This window comes from Gossypium raimondii, chromosome 6, assembly GCF_025698545.1.
Source record: "Gossypium raimondii isolate GPD5lz chromosome 6, ASM2569854v1, whole genome shotgun sequence".
NCBI classification, from domain to species: Eukaryota; Viridiplantae; Streptophyta; class Magnoliopsida; order Malvales; family Malvaceae; genus Gossypium; species Gossypium raimondii.
The window spans coordinates 58,941,406-58,957,116 of NC_068570.1; the positions used below are offsets into that span (position 1 = coordinate 58,941,406).

The following is a 15,711-nucleotide window of genomic DNA, read 5'->3' on the forward strand; positions in this document are numbered from 1 at the left end:
TACATTATGAAACATACAATATGCTAATTAATTTGATAATCAAACCATGAGTAAGGATTCAACATTTTAAGTTTTAACCTAAATGGATATCATAACTGGAAGATTAACATTTCATATGTCAACTACACATCAATATACAGCTCGTAATTTACACACCGGTTGCCTTCGCCAACCGCCGTGCACAGGCTGTTGGTGAAGTGTTGAACTCTTCATTTCATTACCACGGATCAAACCCTAATAAGAAAATGTAGACTTACTCGAAATACAATAGTGTACCTTTCATATTGTCTGATGTTGGACATGGCTAGGTCTTCAAGGGAGCTTTCTTCTGTCTATCGGATATTCGAGCAGGAGCTGTTGAATGTGATTTGAAGCGGCCTCTTCCTCCTTCCTCTTTTTCCTGAAAATCCGGATTCTTATTGTTTAATTTCCTTTTCATTAAAAATTAATGTTGTTGAGGGGAGGCTGATTCTTTTAAGAGAAGTCTTTGAAGTATCGTCTGCTCGGAGCCAATGGATCCCTCAATAGGTCGGCCTCCCCTCAACAAATGCATGCATGGGTTTTTTGCCCACAGCAAAGTAAGTTCTTATATTATTTGAAAAGCCACTACTATAGGCATCGGCTACGATGAACAATTAGACTTATCAACTTTGGCTCGAACCAGAACCCAACCCAACTCTATTTGACCATAAAAGTTAACAAACCCAATTGACCTAAACATAAAAATGACCTGAACCTGAAACGATCCAAACCCGCAATAACTTAAACCTGAAGTAAACAGAACTCAATATGATACGAAATCATAATGACCCACTATGAGAAACCCGAACCTCAAACTCAACTTAAAATGAATTGAACTCAAACAACCCGAAACCAAAATGGCCCGAACCTGGAATGTCTCGGATCGGAAATTGACCCAAACCTGGAATTGTCTTGAACCAAAATGACCCAAAAATTTTAAAATTCCAATTGATCCGATCGAAAACCAACCTGACCTACCCAATCGATGGGTCTAAGAACCATGGTTAAACAGTTTTGAATACCTTTTTCTTGACAATCTGAACAACATCTTCATCCTGCAGAACATGCCCAAGGCCACAATGTTGAGGGTAGTGCCTTGCACTAGTGCCCCAGACTAGAACATATTTGACATCCTTTATCAAATTTCTATGAATGTGATTACAAAAGTCTTCCACTGTGCAGCCACCCCTATCCTATTTCGTACCAAGAAAAATGGAATGAGAGAATGAGAGGAAGAAAAGTAGGAGAATTCAATGGTATAGGCTATAAGAGGTAATGGAAATGAAAAGAGCATAGTTGAGACATACGGCAGAGAGAACCACGGGATCACTAAAATCAGGTTGCTGGCCTTGTGGTTTTGTATATACTCTCACAAGCCCCATCTCTTCCCACATCTTCCAAAGCAGTCTATCCAAGTTCAGCTGCACAAGCAACAACATACATCAAACATGAAATGGATAACAGGTTTCACCTTGCATTCCATTATCTATGAACAGCAGACAGTATGTTAGTGTACTTTTGGCAGGTAATGGACAATGAACTTCATAAAATGCATGATGAGATGACAGGTCAACAGACTTTGAACATGTCATTAGAAGAAACAAGCTGCATTCTAAAACCAACACTCTTCTTCCTTAAATTCCATTCTAGTTCTTTATTATTTCCGGAAACCGTTAACATTTAAAAGACAACAGGGGATCAAAAACATACCTTCAGATTGCAGCTTATGACAACAGAATTCGGCCGCCGTGCTAACTTATCCACATCATCAATGCCAATGACATCTATCTTGTTGTAAACATAAACACACTTGATATATTTGCGGTTTCCTTCAATGACATCAATAAGATCATCCACGGTAGCATCCTCGCGAAATAGAACCTGAAAAATAATCCATCAAGAATATCTGAGAGTAAGGAAACACCATTTAAGATCGAATCATATCGAGGGGTGCATACCTCTGCATTGTGAATTTTGTATTCATGTAGAATTTGATAACAGAGTTTCTCATCCACATGAGTCAAAGGTAATGTGCTGTTGAAAGAGATTCCTCCAGTTTTTTTCTTTTTAAAATATATCTGAAAATGAAATAACACGTATATGAAGATACAGTAAAAAATACCAAATCATTTGTTATGTGACAATTGTAATTCATCTCGAGACAAACAACAATTCAATACTTTAAAACCTACAAATATAGCTAATATATCATTGATTTACCACACAGACAACAGTCAGGAATGAACTTACTTGAGGAGGTCTCTTGTTTAAACGCAGACCCACAGATTCCAGTTCCCTGGTTAATATCTGGCGATGACCCTCACTCTGAAGTTTCCATAGCAAGATTAAATAGGCATAAGGAAAGAATTGATAAAAACAGGGAAAACAACAAGTCAAAAACAGAAAAATAACATAACTCTTGAACGTTTAATGGTATCGAGTTAACAATAATATTCAGGATTGAGGAAACAGACATTAATAGTTAAAACATTGACAAACTATGGCAACTATAAACATCATAAATGCATGACCATCTGTTGACAGTAACACCTTATGAGCATCCTAATCAAGAATTTCACCATAAAAAATAAGCAAAATGACCAATTCTTGAACCCCACTATTATGGTATGGATACTTACTTTAGAGGCATCAAGAACCATAAGCACAAGATCCGACGACTTGGCAACAGCAATAACCTGAGAAACAAGCAATCTCATAAAATATTTTGAGATAAAAAACAAAACGACTCAATCAAATTGAGCATAAGAATGAGATCAGATAGTTGAACGGTAATGAAAAGGAAAAAGACATAATCTTATCTTTTTCTTAGTAGGAACTTTGAACGTAGGCATATAGCACCCTCAACCAACTTCAACATAACACTCAGCCAAAAAGAATGTTAAGCATTTAATCAAACAACATTTAAAGGAGAATGTTCAGCAGTTAATCAAACAACATTCAATAAAAAATTTTATCATAATTTCCCTCACTTGGTAATGATGCATTTTATACCAAGAGACGAGAACATTCCACCAGATAAAACTAGAATCTGCAAATTTTTACCTGCCTTCCACGTCCTTTGCCTTCAGAAGCACCTTCAATAATTCCAGGAAGATCAAGTAGTTGGATCTTAGTATCGTTGTAGTGTATGATACCAGGAATGCATGTAAGTGTTGTGAACTCATAAGATGCAGCTTCTGAATGAGTTCCTGTTAACATTGTTAAAAGGGTTGATTTCCCCACACTGTAGTCGAAATACAATGCAACAGTTAGCTTCCTCTCCAAAGAAAAAATGTAGACAGAGAGCACAAATTTATGCATGTTTTACTAATCAGAAAGTACACTATATGTTTTCCTAAATTAATTGCACAAGAAGATAGAGCAAGCATGCTGGATTCAAGGTCTCAGTATGCAAGTGATAAAGGTACAGACCTTGGAAATCCTATTAGTGCTACACGTCCATGACCAAATTTTGTAACTTCAAAACCATCTCCACCTGCACTAGAACCCTGACACATAGATTCGAAAGAAGTTTAAAGGACAAAAGAAAGATTATTGCATGGAAAAGGTAGTGCAATCTTAATAATAAATTATCAGCAAGGCAACGAACAGCTTAATCATTCAAAACTCTTAAAAATATCTAGCCAACCAAGCAAGAAAAAATAACTTATTTGAGCAGTTAGATATGGTAAAGTTATATAGTAAAAAGAAACCAACCTACCCAGAAAGTGAAAAAGAACCTGTAAACTTAAAACATTGAAGAAAAAGAAAAGGAAACTGATATTAAATTCAAGCCTTAGGAATTGTTAGTAAAGATAGATGGTAACATTATTAGCAGGCACAAGTACATTAATAAGTGGCAAAGCAGAAGTTAGAGAAATATATACCTATATTTATGTATTCATCATACAGGTAGAAAACAAAAAACAAAAATATAATTTATTCAAACATAAGAAACATTCATACTTTTGGTGGCTCTAGTAATTGAGTTCTTAGCTTTGCAATCTTTGCCTTGAGCTGGCCAAGATGGTATTCTGTATACATTCAGTCCAAAAATAGAAAAAACATAAGTTAATAGATTCACTGTTTTCAATAGGATGAAGAATTAGCAAATACCAACAAATAAAAAGGAAAATTCAGTTCATAAGAGATAAAAATTTATACCTGTTGCCTTATTTTTCTGGGTTCGAGCCATCTCGGCTTCAATTTCTTTAATCCTCTCAATGATCCCCATTATTTTCCCCTTGATTTCAAGTACTAAAACAAGAGCACTGATATATAGATTTATATAAAACAAAAATTAAGTGAAAAACAAGCTAAAATCATGCACACACACACACACACACACACAAAAAAAAAAAAAACCCAATACATATTGAAAGAAAAACTGAACTTTGAATAGAACCCAATTATACGAGGTGATCAAAGAAGAAAAAAAAATATTAACACAAAAATCCATGAAAGTGCCGTGTTTGGTAGACAAGAAAAAGGTGTAAAAAAAGGGAGAGAAATTATTCCTTTTCCTTTTCTTCTTTTTTTCAATATTCGATAAGAAACTGATTAGTTGAAGCATGTCATCGTAACATTATAACTATAAGTAAAAATAAATTTAAATTATGAAAAAGGAAAAGAAAATTGATTTTGTTGATCACCATATCGGACTGAAAAGAAAGTGAAATTTAGAAATAATTGAGCTAAAAAAAAAAACTTGAAGCATATGGCATCGTAAATTTATAACTGCATGGAATTGATTGAAATATATATATATATATATATATATATATATAAATAAAGAGAGAATAAAAATTATGTTTAATGGGTGACTCACCGGAACTGAGTTGAAAAGATATCTATGGAGCAGAAAGATGAAGAAGGAAGACGAAGCTGAGAGACAGTGGCAGGCTTTTGAAACAGAAAAATGAGGGACTTTGGGATTTTAAAAGGCCCAACAAATTAGGATCATAAATTAATTAACAATACCTGCGTACATAATAACTTATTTCACCCTTCAATTTTAAAAAAAATATATATTTTAATTTTTTATTTAATTTTTCATTTTTCTAAATTTTAATTTTGTGTTATTTATTAAATCACACAAATTTAGATGAAAAAACATTTATTAACTTTATTAACTTGGTATTAGACCTGTTCATGAGTCGACCGACCCGCCCGACTCGACCTGAAGACCCATCCGAGGGTTTGAATAAAAATATAGGCTTAAAAAATCAAGTTAGACAAAAAAAGAAGAAGATTCATTTAGAATATTTTGACCCTGCCTGACATGAATACATGCATAAGGTATCGATACCTCGTAGTAAGTATCAATACCCTCCCTAAGGTATCAATACCTCGTAGCAAGGTATCAAAACTATAGACTTTAATACGGACCAAGTCTATTTGGGCCTGACTTTAACATCTATAACATGGGTTGGGCTTGGACAAAAATTTAAGCCCATTTTTTGGGCCAGACTGAGCCCAAGCCTATCAATAATTAATTTATTTAAAAAAACAATAAATATATAATATTCTTTATTTTTAAAAAAATTAATTGATGATGTGACATATACATAGACTGCCATATGGATACCACATAGCAAAGTTAACAAACGCTAATTTTTTTGTCGTCTATTTTGATATAATTTGACAAATAATATAAATTTAAGAGTTGAAAGATATACAATTTTAAATGAGTAACTAAAATAATTATTTTATAAATCCATACACCTTCACATTATGTAAGTATGTACATAATTATATGCAAAGGCTTCAAGACCCATTGGGTTTTGATAATTATTTAGTCGGATTTCAATTTAGAATTTTAATCTCTTGTATAATTTGGTTTAGCTTGTTTTACTCTTTAAAAATAATAAAATATATAAAATAAATTTACATTAATAAAAAATTTATTATAACAGGTCGAGTTAAGTTTAAGCTTGAGTTCAATTTTTTATAATCGAAAGTCGAAACTAGAGCAAGCCTAATAATGAATTATTCAAATTATTTTTCCATAATCATATTAAAAAATACGGATAATTGAAATATATTCAAAATTTTAAAGTAAATTAAGTTTGGATCAAACTCACTTGTGATATATGATTTAGCTAAAGTGAAATAAAACTCGAAAATACAAAATTTATGGGTAAATTTAGGTTTTGTCACTTAATTAAAAAATTATAGTTTGGTTATTGAATTATCTAAAAATTTTCTTTTAAGTCATTGGGTTGTTAAAATTGATATTATATGACTTTTTCTATTTGCACTGTATGCATAGATTGAAAGCTCTCTTTCTCCTTCACTTCTATGGTTCATTTTTTATTTTTATTAAACAACTTTGGATGTCACGAATCTGTAAACAAAAATTCAAGCATTTTTTCTTTGATTTCCAACATTGATTGTCAAAACATCTTGGACCTAAGATGTAATTTTCTACTCGTCGATGGGTACCAATCCATCGTATCGATTGTCGAATCCTTACTTAAAGCTCGTTGGCAAAACTTAAAAAAACAACAACTATATATCCTAGTGACTTAAATGAAAATTTTAGAATTTAGTGACCTAATAAAAGACTTTCCCATGATTTAGTGACTAATAATGCAGTTTACACACTTCCTCTTGGCCCAATTGAAGTTTTTGGTACTCCCAACCACTCGTAAAAAAGTTTTAATACTAGAAATGTATGAATATTTTAATATAAAGTACCAGTTTACTCTTTGATCTACATAGTGAGACTGATTTGTCAATTTTTTAAATAAATGAGATAAAATACAATTTAAATTTTAGTATAAGGACCTCCATGGTACATTTACCTTGAAATTATCAATAAAAACTTATAAATATAAAATGATACAGTTAAGAATATATAATATATCCACGAGGTGATAAGTGTTTTCAAAACTTAACATGCCTTAATGGGTTAGTGACAAGGCCGAGCAAAGCCACTAGTGGATGGGTAACAAATTTGGTAATATTTTAACAATTTAACTGTTAAATTTATCGATATAATTTTACTTAACATACATGTAAATTTTCAAACCGATCTGATATTTCTATCATATTGATCTAAAATATTGTATATATTGAACTATAAAGAGTTTTTTATATAAAATAAATAGTTAAAATTTGTTAACGTAGATCAAATTTGATATGCATAATTTATTTGAATGAATATAAAATATGATAGGTGAATGATTAGAATATTAATCATATAAAAATAAAATACATATTTTAAATTTAATATAAAAATATTTAAAAACACTAAAATAAATTAATAAAATCTACAATAACTTTTGAATTTAAATCATAATTATCGAAATTGGATTAAGTTAAATCGAAAACTAATTAAGGTATCAATTTAGAATAAATGATTGTATTAATTATCTCACAAATTGATTAAATCGACCTATCAGATAAATTTTTAAATTTTAAAATATTTTAATAAATTTTTAATTCACAGACGAATTTTTAAATACTTTATTACATTACTTTGTAATGTCAAAGTCACGTGATTTTTTTAGACTTGATTTTTTCTGCCAATTACTTCCGCACGTGCCAACTCTTTTATCATCTTTCAATGACGTGTACGGTATAGATAGCTTGTATTCAATTTTTTTATTTGCCAAATTGTGTTATTAGTCCCTATACTATAAGTAGTTTGCGAATTTAGTCTCTATATTTTAAAAAAGTCAATTTTAATCCTTATACATTTTAGCATTTAAAATTTTCATCATCCACAAAGGTTAGAAATTAAATATGCTTGGTTAATTTATATCCCTAATTTTGTACATAGCATAAAGTTATTTCACATTCTCCAATTTGATCATTCACAATTTTTATATTATTGAATTTTTAAATTTTAAGAAGATGACATAACATTACATATATGACAACATGTTTGACGTATAAGATTTTGAAAATAGTAGAACTTAATGAATTTAATGGTTATTGTTTAAATCAAGATTGGAATTTCAAAATTAGAAAAATATAGGGACTAAAATGATCAAATTAATTAAAGTACATAGACCAAATTTGCAACTTGCAGATTGCACAAGTATTAATAGCAGTATTTAACCTATTTTTACATTTTAATATGTAAAAATATCACCCATCCACCGTCTCCCAATGTAGAAGATAGGTTTTTTTTTTTAAAGTAATTCAATTTTTTTTTATTAATTCCAATAATGACTAACTTAAAAATTATTTATGTAAATGATCTAATTTCTATAGTGTACGCCAGATACATTAGCGGCGCCGACCCCATCATCGGCCAATGATTGTATTTCTAAACATTTTCAATTCATTCCCTAACATATTTAAATTTAGATAAACTAGTAAAATTTTTTTGAAGGATATATTTGAGTAATTTAAACGAGAATTTTATATAATATTTTAAGTTTATTGTTTTTAAAAAAAGTAAAAAATTAAAAGAGTTTATTTTTGTTATTCCTATAATTTTAAGGACTATTTAATTTTAATTTTAAAAGGAGATATACAAGCAAATAAACGAAAAATTGAAAAATATAAAATTTGTTAACTACCTGCTGCACCCTTTTAAAAAATTATTATTATATTTTTAAAATGCAATTATTGGCCAATGATGGTGTGGCGTCAACGACAATCATTGTAGAAGTTGAATTATTTCCGTAATTATTCACAAAACTTGGGTTACTTTTATAAAAAAACCCGAGAAGAGAACCTCGCCTTTGCTTAAGATAGCCGGACACTTTCTGACTTTCCCTTCTGTCAGTTTTTCATCAACTGTTTTGCCTCTTACCAGAACATCAATGGATGTTAGTGTAAAGAGATGGAGCATGATACGCCCTGCTCAAGATACTCCTAAAGAAAAGCAATGGATTTCAAATCTGGACGTGGTGATGACAACATACCATCTCCCTTTGCTGATTTTCTACAAACCAAATGGCTCCTCTGATTTCTTTAAGCCTCAAGTGCTACAGGAGGCTTTAAGCAAGACTCTTGTGCAATTCTATCCTATGGCTGGGAGGTTGGGACATGATGAAAATGGTAGGCTCGAGATATTATGCAACGCAGAGGGTGTTCTGTGGATAGAAGCTGAAACTACATCGGCCATGGATGATCTCGACGGTTTTACTCCCTGCTCAAAACTGAGGAAACTGGTTCCCACGGCTGATTACTCTGGAGATATCAGTTCTTATCCGCTTATTATGGCTCAGGTAAGTGAATGAAGAACTATTATCTTATTATAGATGATAACTGTTACTTGCAGTAGGAGACCAAGGATAAGCTCTGAGAAAACTCAAAACAGCCTGATACTGAAGTTAAAGCACAAGAAAACCTAAGCTATCAGCTAAGAAGTTGATATATATACGAAAATGACCAGTTTTCTACCGTAAAAGTCAATGCCGCTAGACTAATTAGCGACACCGATACTTTTGTAAAAGTAATACCATCAACAAAGTATCGATACTTTCAGTTCATCTTCACAAGAAAGTGCTAATTACGGAGGTCCATGGTGGTGGCTTAGTAGTGAAGAAGATGAAACCAAAAACCTTTTTTCTTCAATGAACCTCTGGTTTGACTCATTTGTAATAATCATTTTCGCTCGTCGGATGCGACCGCATTTTAAATGGAAAATTGTAATAATCCTCACCGAAGAAAAGCTAAGAACAAGATTAATCAAAGCTAAGAATAAGATTACAAGATTATTACAAATGAGTTGAACGAGAGGTTCATTGAAGAGAAAAAGATTTTGGTTTCATCTTCTTCACTGCTAAGCCACCACCATGGAACTCTTAGCACTTTCCCGTGAAGCTAAATGGTACCATCAACAAAGTATTGATCCTTTTTACAAAACTGGCATCGGTGTCGCCAATGAGTCCGGCGACATTCAAAAAAAAAAAAATTTAAAAAACATGGGGTGGTGCCTTCAATGAGAATGGTGGCACCAAATTTTACGGTAGAAAATGGGTTATTCTTGTACAAGATTTTACACTTGAGTCATTTTTATATATAATTAATCAATTTTTTTCGTCAATTTTGAAGAAAAAAAACCCTTAATATTTTTGTTTCAAAAAGGTCAATTGTTGTGTGTATATTTTGCTAGGTAACTACTCTTAAATGCGGTGGAGTCTGTCTTGGAATAGCAACTCATCATACTTTGACTGATGGCACAACGGCCTTTCATTTCATCAATAGTTGGTCTGAAATGGCAAGAGGCTTGCCCTCAATTAGCATGCCACCACTTATTGACCGAACCCTTCTTAGAGCAAGAGTGCCACCAACCCCTAGATTTCATCATCTCGAATATGACCCACCTCCTTCCTTAAACACCTCTACGTCACTTGGCCATAATAATCATAAACCCTCAATCGTATCTGTTTTCAAAATCACACAAAATCAACTCAATACCCTAAAAGCCAAGTCATGGGAACATGGAAACAAAACCAATTACAGCACATTCACCATTCTAGCTGCATACATATGGCGTTGTGCAACTAAAGCTCGGGGCCTCTCATATGACCAACCAACCAAGTTAAACATGCCAATTAATGGACGTCCCAGACTACATCCTCCCCTCCCATCAACGTACGTGGGCAATGCAGTGTTTGCGGCTTCATTAATTGCTCTATCTGGAAATCTCCAATCAGAATCGTTTGTAAATACCCTTGAACGAGTTTATGGAACATTGAAAAGGATGAATAATGAGTATCTAAGATCAGCTCTTGACTACCTAGAAACACTGCCAGATATAACAGCTGTCAGGAGAAAACCAGACACTTACCAGTGCCCAAACCTAAATATCAACAAATGGACACGACTGTCTATATATGATGCAGATTTTGGATGGGGTCGACCAATATACATGGGTCCAGCAAACGTTGTCCATGAAGGAAAAATATACATACTATCAAGTCCAACCGATGATGGGAGCTTGTCACTGGTAGCATGCCTACAGACTGCTCATATGAAACTCTTCGAGAAACATCTATACGAAGGCTTAAAGTCATTTGACAAGATCAAAGCTCGATATTAGTTGTTTGTTCTCTCTATCAATATATGTATAAGCCTATAAATCTTCTACTTCTGTTTCTTTAACTAAAACTTTGTTTGAATCCTGTTCATTTGAAATTTAACATCTAAGCTGCCCTGGCTGACGGGTTTTTTATTGGTAATTGTTATACTCGGTAATAGTGTAGTAGGATTGACCACAAAGTAATAGCAAAGAAAAATAAAAATATATAGATTTTGCGTGAAAAACTCTTATCGGGAAAAAAATCATAGAGGAGAAGAATTTCACTAATGTTAAAAAACAATAATGCAAGAGATTTTTTTTACTACACATTTTAATGATTAAACAACGTTTTCATAATCAACATCTAAAAGAAGATCGCCCCCACATATCCCCAAATTTTGTGTTTCTATTTTATTTCTTTAACAAGTGAGTTACACATCGAACTTTTCTGATCGGATCAAACATAATTCAGATCATAAAACTCTAACAATAATCCAAGCAGAGAAGGAGCAGGAGCTATAATACGGAATGATTAGAGGGCCTGGGTATTCATAATTTTAACTTTAACCTTCTGTGGTTGATATATTGACAAGCTAGAGTCTTGAGAAGAAAAACAACTTATAACAAATGAACCCAAAAAACGATGTCAATTCCAAACAGCATCATTTGCTATTCTTTTTACTGTTCAGAGGTAAACAATGGAGGATGGAGAAATTAGTGCTATATTAATACAAATTGAGCAAGAAGAAAACCAACACTCATACAAGTAGACATAAATATATGATTCATAACATTTTTAACACGAAAAATAGATAAGGATTGTATGAAACAGAGACGCCACATCATATTATATCTTTTATCAATTATTTAATGTCATTTCACTATCTTTTTTTTCAGGTCATTAACACATAATTTTGATAATTTTTATAACTTAAACCTTAGACATTGGACCATGAACTCTAGACTCTAAAACCCTTTACTTTGAACATTGAATTTTGAACCCTCCCTGAACATTAGACCCTAGACCCTAGACCTTAAATCCTAACCTTTGTCCTATACCCTGAACTTTGGATCCTGTATCTTGAACCCTAGGTTCAGGGTCCAGGGTTTGAAGTCCAAGATGTAGGATTCAAGATCTAAAGTCCAGAGTCTAGAGTTTAGGGTCTAAGTTAAAAAAAATTATTAATATTTTGTGTCAATGACATAAAAATGCTCAAATAAAATTAAATAATTTGTAAGTGATACATGATGACGTGGCGTCTCTGTTTCATACAATCATTTCTCATTATCAAAATATTAAATTTTAGTTTATTTTCGATACTTTGTCTAACATGATTTTAGTCTATATACTTTAATTTTGAGACACCGAGTCCTTATATTATTTTGTTTAAAAATCTTAATCATTCGTCTAATTTTGAACTTATAAAAGATAGAATAGTTGATAATGCACTTAATTGACATATTTTTATTATTTTATTTAATTAATTTTGGACATGTATTTTATCTAATTTAAGACTTAATTGATCAATTTCTATTTTGGTACAATTGTTATCCAATGTGTCGAGAAATGTGAGGATACTTGAATTGCATAAAAGATTTAACATGAGAACTTGAATTGAGGCGTGAAGGAAGGGGAGGCGCATTAGTGCACACTAGATCTGATTATAGGCAAGTTATCCATCCAGGCCTAAAGATCCGATTGGAAAGTAAGAGGGTTTAAATAAAAATATAGACTCGAAAAATAACTTTGAAAAAAAAATGGCTTGTTTTCTCAAAAAATCAACTTAGACAAAAAAAAGTAGAGATTCGTTTAGAGTTTTTTGGCCCTGCCCGACCCGATTACATGCATAAGGTATCGATACCTCGTAGTAAGTTTCGATACCCTCCCCAAGGTATCAATACCTCGTAGCAAAGAATCGATACTATAGACTTTAATACGGACCAAGTCGATTTGGGCCTGACTTTAACATCTATAACATGAGTTGGGCTTGGATAAAAAATTAAGCCCATTTTTGGGCCAGACTGAGCCCGAACCTATCAACAATTAATTTATTTTTGAAAAAACAATAAATATATATAATATTCTTTATTTAAAAAAAATAATTGATGATGTGACATATACATGGACTGCCATATGGATACCACATCAGCAAAGTTAACAGACGCTAATTTTTTTGTCGTCTATTTTGATATGATTTGACAAATAATATAAGTTGAAGAGTTGGAAGATATAAAATTTTAAATGAGTAGCTAAAATAATTGTTTTTATAAAATTGGAGGACCAACTAAATCCTTACACCTTCATATTATGTAAGTATTTACATAATTATTATATGCAAAGGCTTCATGACCCATTGGGTTTTGATAATTATTTAGTCAGATTTCAATTTAGAATTTTTAATCTTTTGTATGATTTGGTTTAGCTTATTTTACTCTTTAAAAATAATAAAATATATAAAATAAATTTACATTAATAATAAAAAATTATTATAACTAGTCAAGTTAAACTTGTGTTTGAGTTTAATTTTTTTTATAATCGAAACTATAGCAAGCCTAATAATGAATTACTCAAATTATTTGTCCATAATCATATTAAAATAATATCGGATAATTGAAATATATTAAAAAATTTAAATTAAATTAAGGGTCTGTTTGATTGACGGAATTGATTTTTCGGAAAATCATTTCTAACTTTTCCAGCGTTTGATTGGCGGAAAATATTTTCCATTTGGAAAATGAACTCCAAAACAAGGGAAAATGGGTTACATTTTAGGGAAAATGTCTTACCCTTTCAATTTCCGTAAGACATTTTCCGTGCTCTCCTCTCTATCGCCTCCTTCATTCCTTCCTTCATTTCCGGTAGAAAACTGCTTTTGTTTATCGATTTTCCAGTAACTTGTTTTTTTAATTATTCAATACTTGTTTTTAACACAATTACAAATAATTTATTTGATATTAGTTTTTTTCAATTTATAACGATTAATATTGTAGCTTAATAATTGAGTATTATTATAAATAAATCATTGCAATATATGTAAAAATAATTTAAAATATAAAAATTATTAATATATATTAATATATGTAAAAACAACTTTTCGAAAAATATTTTCAAAAATCGCAAGCAAGAAAATATTTTACAGATTCAATCAAACACCGGAAAATATTTTCCAATAAATCATTTTACGAGAAAAGTAAAATATTTTTAGAAATAATTTTACGGAAAATATTTTACTGGCAATCAAACAGACCCTAAGTTTGGATCAAACTCACTTATGGTATATGATTTAGCTAAAGTGAAATAAAAACTCGAAAATACAAAATTTATGGGTAAATTTCGGTTTATGTCACTTAATTAAAAAAATTGTAATTTGGTTATTGAATTATCTAAAAGTTTTCTTTTAAGTCATTGGGCTGTTAAAATTGATATTATTTGACTTTTTCTATTTGCACTGTATGCATAGAGTGAAAGCTCTCTTTCTCCTTCACTAGTTCACTTCTATGGTTCATTTTTTATTTTTATTAAACAACTTTGGATGTTAGGAATCTGCAAACAAAAATTCAAACTTTTTTTCTTTGATTTCCAACATTGATTGTCAAAACAACTTATACCTAACATGTATTTTTCTATTCGTCGATGGGTACCAATCCACCGTATCGATTGTCGAATCATTACTTGAAGCTCGTTGGCAAAACTTAAAAAAACAACAACTTAATATCCTAGTGACTTAAATGAAAACTTTAGAATTTAGTGACCTAATAAAAAACTTTCCCATAATTTAGTGACTAATGGTGTAGTTTACACACTTCCTCTTGCCCCAATTGAAGTTTTTGGTACTCCCAAACACTCGTAAAAAAGTTTTAATACTAGAATTGTATGAATATTTTAATATAAAGTACCAGTTTACTCTTTGATCTACATAGTGAGACTAATTTGCCAATTTTTTAAATAAATGGGATAAAATACAATTTAACTTTTAGTATAAGGACCTCCATTGTATGTTTACCTTGAGATTATCAATAAAAACTAATAAATATAAAATGATACAGTTAAGAATATATCAAATATCCACGAGGTGATAAGTGTTTTCAAAATTTAACATGCACAACTTAATGGGTTAGAGACAAGGCCGAGCAAAGCCATTAGTGGATGGGTAACAAATTTGGTAATATTTTAACAATTTAACTATTAAATTCATCGATATAATTGTACTTGACATGCATGTAAATTTTCAAACCGATCGATATTTGTATCATATTAATCTAAAATATTGTATATATTGAACTATTAAGGTTTTTTATATAAAATAAATAGTTAAAATTTGTTAACGTAAATCAAATTTGATATGCATAATTTATTTGAACAGAATATCAAATATGATAGTTGAATGATTAGAATATTAATCATATAAAAATAAAATGCATATTTTAAATTTAATTTAAAATATTTAAAAACACTAAAATAAATTAATAAAATCTTCAATAACTTTTGAATTTAAATCACAATTATCGAAATTGGATTAAGTTAAATTGAAAATGAATTAAGGTATCAATTTGGAATAAAAGATGGAATTAATTATCTCACAAATTGATTGAATCCACATACCGGATAATTTTTTCAATTTTTAAATATTTTAATAATTTATTTAATTCATCCATTCAGACCAATTTTTAAATACTTTATTACATTACTTTGTAATGTCAAA

At 30.8% G+C, this 15,711-nt stretch overlaps 2 protein-coding genes across 5 annotated transcripts; one reads left to right on the forward strand and one right to left on the reverse strand.

Moving 5' to 3' along the window:
- On the reverse strand, nt 1-4,966 carry LOC105773975 (developmentally-regulated G-protein 2). 4 transcript variants are annotated; one of them, XM_012596239.2, is made up of 12 exons: nt 4,850-4,966; nt 4,186-4,292; nt 3,988-4,055; nt 3,454-3,530; nt 3,085-3,265; nt 2,661-2,717; nt 2,272-2,346; nt 1,980-2,099; nt 1,732-1,902; nt 1,329-1,442; nt 1,044-1,214; nt 1-400 (listed from the first exon to the last, which is right to left on the reverse strand). In XM_012596239.2, exons 2-12 carry the CDS (start codon nt 4,253-4,255, stop codon nt 305-307), a joined length of 1,200 nt encoding a protein of 399 aa, XP_012451693.1. In that variant the 5' UTR covers nt 4,256-4,292; nt 4,850-4,966; the 3' UTR covers nt 1-304. The 4 variants fall into 4 exon arrangements, with proteins under 4 accessions (XP_012451693.1, XP_052488833.1, XP_052488834.1 ...); XM_052632873.1 differs by having other exon boundaries at nt 4,186-4,278; nt 4,850-4,962; XM_052632874.1 differs by lacking the exon at nt 4,850-4,966 and adding an exon at nt 3,743-3,768 and having other exon boundaries at nt 4,186-4,254.
- A 3,749-nt stretch (nt 4,967-8,715) lies between these two features.
- Nucleotides 8,716-11,168, forward strand: LOC105773333 (shikimate O-hydroxycinnamoyltransferase). The gene is made up of 2 exons (XM_012595110.2): nt 8,716-9,209; nt 10,100-11,168. Exons 1-2 carry the CDS (start codon nt 8,802-8,804, stop codon nt 11,027-11,029), a joined length of 1,338 nt encoding a protein of 445 aa, XP_012450564.1. The 5' UTR covers nt 8,716-8,801; the 3' UTR covers nt 11,030-11,168.
- The last annotated feature ends 4,543 nt before the right edge of the window (nt 11,169-15,711 follow it).

Excerpts from the sequence above, each read along its gene's own strand:
- LOC105773333 (XM_012595110.2), top strand. The coding sequence starts at position 8,802 with ATGGATGTTAGTGTAAAGAGATGGAGCATGATACGCCCTGCTCAAGAT. Across the intron at positions 9,210-10,099 it reads ATCCGCTTATTATGGCTCAG|GTAACTACTCTTAAATGCGG; the intron begins GTAAGTGAATGA and ends ATATTTTGCTAG.
- LOC105773975 (XM_012596239.2), bottom strand. The coding sequence starts at position 4,255 with ATGGGGATCATTGAGAGGATTAAAGAAATTGAAGCCGAGATGGCTCGA. Across the intron at positions 2,718-3,084 it reads GCAAAGGACGTGGAAGGCAG|GTTATTGCTGTTGCCAAGTC; the intron begins GTAAAAATTTGC and ends CTTGTTTCTCAG. Across the intron at positions 1,215-1,328 it reads ATCCCGTGGTTCTCTCTGCC|GATAGGGGTGGCTGCACAGT; the intron begins GTATGTCTCAAC and ends GGTACGAAATAG.